The sequence below is a fragment of the Polypterus senegalus genome, chromosome 4, assembly GCF_016835505.1.
Source record: "Polypterus senegalus isolate Bchr_013 chromosome 4, ASM1683550v1, whole genome shotgun sequence".
Classification (NCBI taxonomy): Eukaryota; Metazoa; Chordata; class Cladistia; order Polypteriformes; family Polypteridae; genus Polypterus; species Polypterus senegalus.
Genome location: NC_053157.1, coordinates 19,724,641 through 19,738,054, shown reverse-complemented (window position 1 = coordinate 19,738,054; position 13,414 = coordinate 19,724,641). Strand labels below are relative to the sequence as shown.

General features: G+C 38.2%; 1 protein-coding gene across 10 annotated transcripts in view; it reads right to left on the bottom strand.

Moving 5' to 3' along the window:
• The window catches only part of rapgef2 (Rap guanine nucleotide exchange factor (GEF) 2), a 388,985-nt gene that overhangs the window by 114,882 nt on the left and 260,689 nt on the right, over positions 1-13,414 (bottom strand). Inside the window, exon 1 of one of the 10 annotated variants that reach the window (XM_039750327.1) lies at positions 325-426. The exons of the other annotated variants lie outside the window; for them this stretch is intronic. Coding sequence (XP_039606261.1) covers positions 325-384 — 60 coding nt within the window. The 5' untranslated portion in view covers positions 385-426. Of the gene's footprint in view, positions 1-324; positions 427-13,414 lie in introns of those variants that run through there. 10 annotated transcript variants of the gene reach the window in all.

The window sequence follows — 13,414 nt, the reverse complement described above, 5'->3', positions numbered from 1 at the left end:
ATCAAAGCAGTGCTGTCCTCGTCTTTGGTCAACAAAACCTAATGTAACATACTGGCAATAAAACATACTTGTAAAAATAATAAATCAAAAACCATATGTCTGAGTAAGATGAGATAAAATGCTGTTGCTTGTTTACTTCTCAAAGCTGAGCAGCCATGATAAATCTACTGAAAATTGCATAGGCAGACACTCTGGCCCCTAGATCAGCCATCATTAATTTATCCATGCATCAGAGCAAAGAAATCAATTTCAAACCATTAAACAGTACTTTACAACACCTCATTATATTAATGGCTCATAAATAAGCTGCATTTCAATACTTACAAGATTTTTATCTTGCTGCCCGTTGACTCCATGGCTGGCTGTGATTGCTAATGGTTTCATAATGAAAAAATATACATCAGAGTGAATTTAGACATCCTGGTTTGGTGCCCCAATTCCTTACAACGGGTTGAAGTCAATCTCTAAGATCATGGATAAAAAAAAAAATGTAAAAATGAAAAAAATAAAAATAAAAAAAGGCTGCAGCTTGTAGTTCCACTGGTGACAGCTTCAAATGTCATGCACAAGCGGAACAAAATTGTCATCAATCGAGCTCCGAATGCCTTGATGATTCAATGCGAGCAAGGATCAGCAGCATCAGAAGAAAGCAAGCTCATGGTGATTCCTTTCTCATTATAAGCACACTATAATCCTCTAACAAGAGATCTGAAATTAATTAAAAAATAATAGTAGTCAAATTAAAAAGCTAAAATGGCTGACCGAGCGAGCAGACAAGACACATAGGCACAGACGAGAGAGCGTATACACACACACACACACACACACGCGCGCGCACACACACACACACACACATGCACACACACACACACACACACACATGCAACGCAGAAGCTCCCTCAAAAGGCTCTATGCAGTATTAGATTAGTCTGAGATTAGGATCCAGCCCCTAGCATTGAGACAGGCATTGTTAATACTTGTGTTTCATTTCTATCCACCAAATATTCAGGGCAGAGCGTGTGAATAGGGACCTCCTCCCTGCCTGCTAATACTGCTGAGTGAATAGTCGCCACTGGCTCCAATACGCTTCGCTACCCAAGTTTCCACAATTAATCCAAGCGGCACAACGGTGACTGACACTTTGCTTAACAATCCCCCCTGGTCCTCCTCTCTAAACTCCTCCTTATTTTTGTGCTTGTGGCACTTTTTTCAACTACTGTTAAAATGATAATTGCAAAAAAAAAAAAAGACACATTCAATTTGGCATCTTTTGTGGATTAAAAAGTAATGCATAAAAAGCCCCACTATTAGCCCTCCGAAAGTAATTTTTAGTATCATGCTTACTTTAGAGCAGGACCACGGCTGCAGACAGTTGGCATAGCAACGGACAAGGAAAGCCATTTCCTGGGCAGCCAGAAGGAGGGAGAGAGAGAGAGAGAGAGAGAGAGAGAGAGGGAGAGACAGAAAGCTTCCTTTTCGAAAAAGTGATGGAAAAAAGCCACACAAGCATGCACACAGAGAACGAGAGGATGTAAGAAAAAGAATTTTCACACGTAGCAGCTTCGGGATACGCACGCCATTGCCACTACGTGGAGCAGCCCAAATCCAGTACTTGAGCTTCCAAGCTGCATTGGCACAATGGAGCGCAGTGCCAGTGATGTAATTGCTAGTCGATTTCCCTGCCTCTCCCTCCCTGTCTGCTTCTCACTTTTGTCCTCTCTCTCTCTCTCTTTCGATGTGGCCAGCAGAAGCTGCACACATAGTCCTGCACTTGTGGGCTCTTCTCAGCATCTTGAGCAGATTGAGGAGGATGAAGTTCTTTTATGAAGTTGGCTACCCCAAATCTGAAATGCCAATGACCAGCTCAGCAACTCCCTTTGGGAGATGTCCAATCGATCAGAAGGCTCTGGATTGTGGATCGCATCACAATGGAGGTGACTAATTTATTGAGCGACATTTGAGAAAATGACCATTTACTACATCACCCATTACTGACAGCATACTCCTCTTTGAACAGAGTTGCCACAGCTTAGGCATTGCCCACCTGCAAAAAGTGTACCCTATGGACACAGTACTATGCTCTGTAATGGCTTTTTATTACTCTTGGGTCTGATCTGCAAACCAAGGAGAACTGCAGTTATGCTTTCGGTTACACAAGCACTCAGATAAAAGCCCACAGTGGCAAAGTAAGTGGATAATGTTTTTGATAGGGCTGCTTTTGTGAAAATGTCTAAATATGTTCGGCAAAGGGAGGTAGCGCGGAGCAGTGATCAGTGTCACTGCCTCATAGCAGCAAGAAACTGGGTTACAAGTCATTTCACTGTCAGTATGGAGTTTGCATGTTCTCCCATTCTCTCTGGGTACTCTAATTTTCTAACATTTCAAAGACGTGCAGGTAGGTGTACAATAGGCCAGGATCTACTGTATGAGTTTAGGTGCTTGTTAGTGTGAGCTGTGAAGCCGTGGTACCCTGGATTCAGTGCTACATTGCGCCCAATGCCAACAGGAAACAATGTAGACTTCATGCATCTCTGAATTGGTTTAAAGGAGAACTGGAAATGAAAGAAAGGATGGGGGAAAGTCCATACAAATTAAAACAGCACTATTAATATTTAAGTGCACTATCAAACTGCAAAGCATGGGAGTCTAAAACAAAGTAAGCTTATTCTTTCCCAACTTTTATTTACTCTGCTCAGAAATATGAAGAAGAGTTGTCATTGAAAGAATTGGGAGTGAAGTGGGAAAGGAAGTGGAGAAAACTCCCAGGTTTCTTGCAAACAAACAAACCATGAGCTACGACAATGTTTTCAATGCCACTGAGTGTATTTAAAATGAACACACAAAACCGGGATAAGAGTATTCCAGTTAAGGCAGAAACCTATGTTATGTGAATCTGCATATTTTTGTGTTTGAGTGTTTTTTTTTCTACAGGTATTCATGATTTAGATAGATAGATAGATACTTTCATTTTTGACCAATTCCAAAGATGCATGTTGGGTTGATTAGTACTTCTAAACTTGCCCAGTATTAGTGAGTGTAGGCATATCTGAGAGCAAAAACTGTGATGCTTAGATGTCTCAGCCATAGTTGGGCTCCGATTTTATCCAAAGCTGCCACAGAAAGGCTCCAGCTTACATGATTGTGAACTAGAATAATCAAACTCAAAAATGAAGGTCTATGGCTCATGTTGTAGAGAAGGTGGATCTACTGTAGCTATACAAGAGACAAGCTGTCCTCTTACTTTACCTCTTGTTTATTTCATTTCATAATCTTACTATAGTCATTAACAACCAACTGATCCTACTGATATATAATACATATAGATGGTGTCCTTTTCACATCATCTGTTAATTAACTAACCTTAAAATAGCTTCATTCCTCCATTATAAGTTCAAAGTGTAAACTATACAACCATTTCAAACTGTAAACTTTTTTTTTCTTAATAAACAAAAGTCCACAGTATGTAAGGCTCAAGGACTATGTCTATGATATGGATGTGAGCAACAATGATGATTCTGTACTTATGGCATGTACTGACAAGAGGGATGAGACTCAGTATAGGAGTTAAGTTGAGAAATTTCTTTTTTTGTTGGTGCAAAAAGAATTGTCCGCAACTCAACATCTGCCAGACCAAGGAACTGCTTACTCACTTTTGGCGCACCAAGCAGCCTCTATGCCAGGTCACTATTCAGAAAGTTGATGTGGAGGTGGTGTACTGCTACATGTACTTGGGGGTCTGCATCAATTACAAGTTGGAATGATCTAATAACAAAGAGGAATTATAAAAGAAAGGGCATGGCAGACTCTTATCTTAGGAGAATACAGTACATTAATTTCATGTAGGTAGTGACATCCTTTACATGTACTTCAAGCTCTGTGATGGGCAGTGTGATTTTCTATGGTTGGGGTGTGCTAGGCCAGCAGCATTGCTTCAAGAGAGGCCACCAAATCAACAAGCTGATTGAGGAGAATTACACACTCGTCAGGCTGGAAGCAGTTGAGGAGAGAAGACAATGAAGACAAAACTAAGTGCCATTATGGACAATTCTGCACATCCTCTCTCTGATACACTCGCACTGAGGACTTTCTGATAAGAAATTATTGAGCACAAGAGTTTCAAGAAATGCAGCTTCACACGTACAACAATGTGCCTTTATAGAAGAGTAATCATTGTGACTACTCTATACAAGTCAGAAGTTTGCTTCTTTTTTGCAGTTATTGTGTGGATTTGAGGGGGGGGGGTTGTTGTTTGTTATAATATTTATTGCGTTTCTGTAAAAAGATACATTACCCTCTTGGGACAAATAAAGTACTATATCTTATTAATCAATACATCTATCTAAAAAAAATACTGAATAATATATATAATGTATATTCTAATATATATATATATATATATATATAAATATATATATATATATACATACATACATATACATATATATGTGTGTGTGTGTAAAAACATATCTATATATATAATTCACTAAGGGCACGTAAGATACTAAGCGCAAACAAGACACTGAGGGCATGCAAGACAGAGCCCCGCCCGCCAACTCTAACCCTCCAACCGCGTCATGGAATACGCATGACAGAGCCATGCACGCCAACTGTAACTGTTCTCCCGAGTCCAGCATCAACTTCAATGCACGTAATAACTCACCAAATACTGCCTCAGTCGCTTTCGTCTGTGCAAAAGTCCACATGCACCTCTGAGCCATGTTGACTTTACACCGCACGCAAGATGGAGAGCCATGATCGCCAACTCACATAGCCCAGCCCGCCAACTCTAACTAAGGGCAAGCAAGACAGAGAGCGCACGCAAGACAGAGCCCTGCCCACCAACTCTAAGACCATGGGATACACACGCATTAAGTGTATAAATGGATATAAAAAATTGCACGTAAACGATTCTCCAAAATTTGTTATATGTAAACGATACTGTTTAAAACGTTATTGTTTTTTCCTTAGAAAACCTGGTTTCCACGTCTACCTGTATTAGTTTAAATGGCACTTTTACCACTCGCAATAGGGTGGACGCGCTGACTTATCGTGTCAACTGAGCAACACAGTGAATGCGGCATCTATCTATATATGCCTATGTTTTCCATAGCCTGCTAGAGGAAGGTACTCTCTCGACCATTGGCATTGGTTTCGCTCCTTGCTATTTTCGTTAAACTGCGATGGTGGTTTCCTAAGCCTTTGTTATACTGAATTCCTTTCTCACCGTTTTCCGTTCCTATTCTGTATCCCCACTGCTGGCGGGGTTCAGCTAGTATTTTATATATATATATATATATATATATAATATATATATATATACATACTGTACACACACACGCACAAACAAAAAGTGTATACGTATCCAAAATATTAGTGTAAACATAAATCATATTTCACCTAAGCAGATAATAGATACATTTCATGTTAAACTTTCTCTATCTTTTCAAAATTAATATAATTTACTAACAGGTACATGGCAAACAAATACTTTGACAATATCAATCCTTACTTTCAATTCTCTGTAACTGTTATTTCAGAATCTCAAAACTTTACAAAAAAATGATATCACTTAATGATGTGATCACTTAGTGTAACATATTTCACACACAGGCTGAAAAGCCAGATACTTGATCATGAAATGCATCAGACATATTATCAAGGGCATAAATCTGATGGATGATTTAATATGACATCATCTGTAAAAGGGTAAAGCTCAAGAATCCAAGGATTACAATGAAAGATTTTAGTATTCAAAAATTCTGTGGTCTACAAAACCAAAATCCATGTGTAAAAATCTAGTGTCTCTGCTCATATAGAAATACTTTACAAAATAAAAAAATGTAAACTAAAAACAGACATAAGGTGTCCAGCTTCTGCAACTCAGTAGTGTGTGTAAGAGGTGTGAGCTCAAAGAGAGGGGAGCTGAAATACACTTGGCATAAACTCCAGAACATTTAGAGGCTTGCAGATCACAATTACTGGCAAATGTTCATGAACTACCCTCATCTTAAAGGGCAGCATACAATAGTGATTCAAATGTGACTGTATTTTACTTGGATGGGATTTATTTACAATACAGTGCATCCGGAAAGTATTCACAATGCATCACTTTTTCCACATTTTGTTATGCTACAGCCTTATTCCAAAATTGATTAAATTAATTTTTTTCCTCAGAATTCTACACACAACACCCCATAATGACAACATGAAAAAAGTTTACTTGAGGTTTTTGCAAATTTATTAAAAATAAAAAACTGAGAAATCACATGTACATAAGTATTCACAGCCTTTGCCATGAAGCTCAGAATTGAGCTCAGGTGCATCCTGTTTCCCCTAATCATTCTTGAGATGTTTCTGCAGCTTAACTGGAGTCCACCTGTGGTAAATTCAGTTGATTGGACATGATTTGGAAAGGCACACACCTGTCCATATAAGGTCCCACAGTTGACAGTTCATATCAGAGCACAAACCAAGCATGAAGTCAAAGGAATTGTCTGTAGACCTCCGAGACAGGATTGTCTCGAGGCACAAATTTGGGAAAGGTTACAGAAGAACTTCTGCTGCTTTGAAGGTCCCAATGAGCACAGTGGCCTCCATCATCCATAAGTGGAAGAAGTTCGAAACCACCAGGATTCTTCCTAGAGCTGGCCGGCCATCTAAACTTAGCGATCGGGGGAGAAGGGCCTTAGTCAGGGAGGTGAACAAGAACCCGATGGTCACTCTGTCAGAGCTCCAGAGGTCCTCTGTGGAGAGAGGATAACCTTCCAAAAGGACAGCCATCTCTGCAGCAATCCACCAATCAGGCCTATATGGTAGAGTTGCCAGACGGAAGCCACTCCTTAGTAAAAGGCACATGGCAGCCTGCCAGGAGTTTGCTAAAAGGCACCTGAAGGACTCTCGGACCATGAGAAACAAACTTCTCTGGTCTGATGAGACAAAGCTTGAACTCTTTGGTGTGAATGCCAGGCGTCACGTTTGGAGGAAACCAGGCACCGCTCATCACCAGGCCAATACCATTCCTACAGTGAAGCATGGTGGTGGCAGCATCATGCTGTGGGGATGTTTTTCAGCGGCAGGAACTGGGAGACTAGTCGGGATAAAGGGAAAGATGACTGCAGCAATGTGCAGAGACATCCTGGATGAAAACCTGCTCCAGAGCGCTCTTGACCTCAGACTAGGACGACGGTTCATCTTTCTGCAGTACAACGACCCTAAGCACACAGCCAAGATATCAAAGGAGTGGCTTCAGGACAACTCTGTGAATGTCCTTGAGTGGCCCAGCCAGAGCCCTGACTTGAATCCGATTGAACATCTCTGGAGAGATCTTAAAATGGCTGTGCACCGACGCTTCCCATCCAACCTGATGGAGCTTGAGAGGTGCTGCAAAGAGGAATGGGCGAAACTGGCCAAGGATAGGTGTGCCAAGCTTGTGGCATCATATTCAAAAAGACTTGAGACTGTAATTGCTGCCAAAGGTGCATCGATAAAGTATTGAGCAAAGGCTGTGAATACTTATCATGTGATTTCTCAGTTTTTTTTATTTTTAATAAATTTGCAAAAAACCTCAAGTAAACTTTTTTTACGTTGTCATTATGGGGTGTTGTGTGTAGAATTCCGAGGAAAAAAATGATTTTAATCCATTTTGGAATAAGGCTGTAACATAACAAAATGTGGAAAAAGTGATGTGCTGTGAATACTTTCCGGATGCACTGTATATAGCATATCTATATAGAAAGCACAGAGAGCAAAATCTGAAATCAGAAGCAGCACTCAGGATAAATCATTATATCTAAAGATATTACAAAATATTTTAATGCCATTACTGAGTTATTTACAAGTATAAAAGCTACGGTAGATTCATCTTTCCCAGGGAATTGCACAAAACAAAAATATATTATCTCAAAACACCCACAGAAGTAATATTTTAAAAATGTTCACACATTCCTCTCTGGTTCACACAGTAGCTATTTTCTCCTTAGCATTGTGGCTTAAAAGCTCTACAAAAACACTTATCCTCAGTTAAAAAAGGTTAGCAAAATGGGTCAGTCCATTTAAAGAGTAATCTTTACCTATAATACATATCTTACAAAAATGCAAGCACCCTTGATCAATTTTTAAAACCAGCCCCTGTAACACAATAAAACATGTTTGTTATGTATCTTTCTGCAAGGATTAATTTTCACATAGGCACCATTTACTCTTATTAAAGTTAAGGGGATTGACACCATCCACCTAAGCTGTGTATATCTAATGCCTGCCTGCCTGCCTTCCAGAGAAAAAAAAATGCAATAGCAGGGTGATTATTTTATCTAGTCCATATGGGGCAGCTATGAAGAAAATGGGTAATCGAAAAGATTTACTCACTCCTCTCTTAAATTTCAATTCTCTTTCTATGAAATAAGCAATAAGCTCATGTGAGTGAAACACAAGTGCAAATAAAGCAAGGCCTGGAAATATGATTTTCTTAGTTCAATTTTAAAATGTATCTTTTTGAAACTGAAACATAACATTCTGAAACAGCTTTTTGCTGGGTGAAATGCAGAAATCAGCCACATGCACGACCCACTCATGACACATCCAAATTACTATAAAGCCAATTTGGGATTCCTCACATATCTCTGAAACTTACACAGACAATGGGGATAATGTACAAAGTCCACAGCATGGGTGCTCATTCAAACACCAAAGGACTTGGAAAAAACTGTTTTGCTTATCAATTTAAAATGGCTAAATGTGTATGGGTTGGTGGCAGAACTGGCACTCCAGCTACCATAAAAAAACTCACACTGGTTCCAATCCTTCTAAACTAGTGTGGTGCTGAGGTGTCACTTATTGCATGGCTGCACTTGGGTTCTAATGTGGGATCCTGAGTTGGTTTGTCATGTGGTGAGTATGGTAATGTGCTGTATCAATCAACACATGCTCCTAACCTCTCTAAATGGGTATTACACAGAACTAAAGCAGGAAAAAAGGGTTTTAGGCATACAACACCCAAAACACTTGACTCAAACAGCTGCAAGTATCTTTTTTGACTTTATAAATAATCATACACATTTAAACCTGTGAAAAAGGCCTGGAGACATGTCACCAGTAATGAAAGCTCAATCCTGCTTTGGTCCCCACAGGTTTTATTTATGTCCTGGCCTGGATTTCCTCAGCACTGCGTTTTATTACCAGTTCCTGCAGGCTACTCTGTTCAGAAGGAAGTTAATCTTTTCACGAACTCACTTGGCAAAAGGTGCCAATCATCAAACTGTAATATAACAATTTGAACCTACAAAACAGAAAAAAAAAATAATTTCTTGCATACTCAAATTCATTGTCCCAGTGGCTTCAAATCAATGTGACTTAGCAGCATTTAAATATTTCTGCTAGACACTACGTGAAGTTATAAATTAAAAATGGCATCATTAGCAAATTAAGATACAAGGTTAACCTGTAACTTATGACTGATTGCCTTTATGGGCATTAAAATATATTAATAACTTGTTTTTACAAGGCCCACATATAAGTATGGATCCCTCAGGTCTATTTTCTCTGCATTTAATGTTTGGGTCCATTAAGGTGAATTTAATTGAAATCTGCACCCTTTTACATATTTTTCGTATATGTTACTATCCCTATGTGTTCAGAGCAAAGAATAAAAAAATCAAAAAAAAAATCAATGGTACTGTACAACAGCAAACAATCTCAAATTACTTGTCTCATAATCCACGTCAGTTATGAAATCATTTGTTCAGAACATGCAAAACACAAACATTTTTTACTAAAATATTCATAAACACATCTGTAAAAACCAGTGCATATCATAAACAGTAAATACAAGTTATATGGAACTGACGTTTTGAATTTTGACCAATGAATAAAGGAAAAAGGACATCCTCCATGCAAAAATTCAGTCCCATGTAACTTGCTTTTCTCCATTGTTGCTTATCACATCATTTGCTCATTTGCTATTGTACAGCACTGTTCTCCCATTAGCTTATATTTGTCATGTTTCAGCCAGAATTCCTCCCTGACTAGGGTTTAAAGTTGTGTTTCACATCTTTTTTGTGCCATTTATTTAAGTTAATGTTGCTTTTGTTAAGTATGTGCATTCTTTGTATTTGATCTTTCATACATGCTGCTTCAGCTATGTTGCATATGTTTTGTGGGTATTCCCCAAGAGGCGGGGCCACCTGTCAATCAATGCCAGGAACTTCCCTCTGCCCTATATATTTGGAATGTCTTCCATAGTTCCCTGCAATTCAGTTCATTTCATTTTCAATGCGCTATAGAGTTTTGGGGAGTTCTTGTGCTTTACTGTGCTTTTGTGATGTTTTTGAGGTTCTTTTTGGATTTCTGACCTGTTTTAGCTCTGGATTTGTGATTTAGGACTTTGTTTGTTTACACTGCCTTCTGTTTTAAGCAACTCCATTTTGTGATCATGTTCTTTGGATTTTCACAGTACCACAGAGGATCATTTGTGGAAATAAAACCTTTATATTTTTGCAAGGTGTCTGTGTTTGTCGGTATACCCCTCCTCTAGTGGGCATTATTGGAAGTGCTTATGCATGTTTTAGTATTAAAACATAAACTTTTTATTCTTTGTTCTCCATAAAACATGAGATTATTTTTTCTCAGCCATCAATACAAAATACATGGGGTAAGTAATATAAAAAATATAAATTTTGGGTGGAGCATTAATTTAAAGAAAAGTCTATGGCACCATTAGCTACTCGAAAATAATACAATTATAATCAGCAGCTTTTCCAGTCATTACAGTCTGCTTAATAATAAAATGAGATTTTTCTTTTGACTAATTTCAGAGATTTATAATAGCTGCTCCATTTTATAATTTGTGGAGATGTTGCAGCAACCCTGAAGCTTCAAAATAGTGTACTGGTTCTGTACGATAATGTGCATTATTCTGCCATAATATTAATACATTTATGTTGTCTTTTAGCACTTGGAGGTTTTCAAAGATCATTTTAGATTTAAACTGACTACTTATTGATGATTTTTACATTTTTACATGGGGGCAGGGGGATGCAACATCATCAGTTCATATATGACATTTTGTTAAAATGCAATGTAATAATATTAAAGCAACATTATAATTAGTCAGTCAGTCATCTTCCAACTCGCTATACCCTAACACAGGGTCACGAGGGTCTGCAATATTATAATTATTATCGAAATTATTATTTCATATTAGTCCATTGCCTTATAAAAGAGAATAAACTTTCATATTTACATTTTCCTAACCACCTCAACAAAAGAACAAGTGTCTGTGTGTGTCTGTGCATCTGTCCGGTTGCTAGAGTCAGGAAGAAAAATTTTAAATAGGCAAAATATGTGGAAGTATTGTGGTAGTGACTTTCTAACACCTGCTCTATCCACGTGAATGAGGTTTATAGCTGTAATACTAATGACTGATAACTTCACGTTGAGGAAAATGAATGAGTGAAAATAATAAACTGATATGCACGTCTGGAAAACAAAGCCCCGATGGGATTAGGCTAGAGCCGTTAAACCAGGCCAGTATGGTACCAATAACCGGCAAAACAAATCAACTACTAAGAGTGGTCAGTCTGACAAGTACTGTTAAGAAGAAGCTCTGAGAATGGACGGCTTTATCTGAAGAGGAAAAGGCAGCAGTCACAGAAAGAGATTGGGTGCATATTATAATACCAGACCAAATGGACAACCCCTGTATCAAATAAAAAAACATGAGGTCTATGTTGATTACTTAGATTTTAACCTGCCATAGCCATGCAGCACAGCTAGAATTGACTACAGAAGAAGCCTGAATCTCATGGTTATCATTTGTGTTTCACAAACCAAAGATAATTGGTCTTGAATGCATCAGTGTCAAATACCAACTGATAGAAGGGAATCCCACCCAGGTTTTGTTTCAAATGATTGGATATGTCAGATATTAAACAAGCCACTGAAACAAATTCCAGGAAAAGTCATTCTTCCTTACATTCTGCTTACAAAAGAATAATAATTATTGCCATATAGAAATTGATAAGTAATACTAGATAAATATTTCACAAAAAATGAAATCATTAGGATTTGATGTATTTATATCAGCCTAGATAAATGGAGAAGTCTAGTTTTTGTGTAAAAAAAAAAATAATAATAATATGAATGTGAATAACTATAGAAGAATAAGAAGAATTACACCTGAAATAATAAGCAGTGCTTTAATAAATTCCATACCTTTATACTGTATGTCTGTTAGTTCTAATAGACGTGTGTCTTTGGATAATGTCACGTGAGCTTATGATGAGCTATAAAAAGCAACAATACTAAACCACTTCAAATCATTGCACCTTAAACATTAATAATGCGTACCAAATTCTGTATATATTTGACAGGTAGGGCTACCATTGCTCTCAATGCTTAAAACATTACCAATAATGTCCCAAATTATTTCTGATAAGGCTTAAAAGCTTACTTGGAGCACATCCAGAAATTGACAACCAGAGTAGAGTAGGCCAACGTGATTATTACATACACAAACACAAACACACAATCTGGCAGTCCAAATTAGACTTTGAAACTCATTTGAAACTCATCATCACTGTAAATATCACACTTATTGATATTTAATAAAAAGATGTATGACCTTTTTAGAGCTTACATGAGTGAATGCTTGCTTAGGCAAAGATCAGTTGCATGTAACATTTTTTTGTTTCTTGAGGCATCAAGGATTAGACAAGTACTCATTTCACTTTCTGGCTCTGAAGTCTTAATCAATAAGGATAAGACAAATGTCCTACCAATTGATGTTTGAATGATCTTTAGTCTGGTAGCAGTTAATAACACACATGATCGCAGAAACACATGCCTGGAGTTCATTGGGATACTGAAATAAAATTAATATATAAGACCTATTTTATTATATGTAATGGATTATAATCTTTTAAAACTTAGAATTCCTCAGAAGGGTATAATGTTTTGAGGCCAATGTGGTCTTCAATTTTTTTTTTTTTTTTTTACCCAGTGTTGTCATAATAGCCTCCAAGCGCCTGTGACAATGGATTGGATTGAGTAGATCTCGGGAATGTTACAATGAAACAAATACGGCTGTGCAAACACAATAAACTCACCACAATAGCATTCTACATTCACTGTGTGAAAGACATGGATAGACAGGCATGCCCTCTGAGTTGAATGCAGTTTCCTTGCCAGGGCCATATATTTCCCCAGTAAGCAGGGTAGCAGCAGATTTCCTGTTATGGTGCTCCCATTCAGACAACCACAGGTCTGTATGGGAATGGAGGCTTTTGCCTGTGCAGGAACTCCTTCTTGGCGACAATGTTGGGGCACTGGAAATACTCCCAGGGTCTAGCAATGAACGGATGCTACTCCACCTCATTAGGGGAGCTGGGAGGAGGAGGAGGAGGAGGAAGGGAGAACCTGT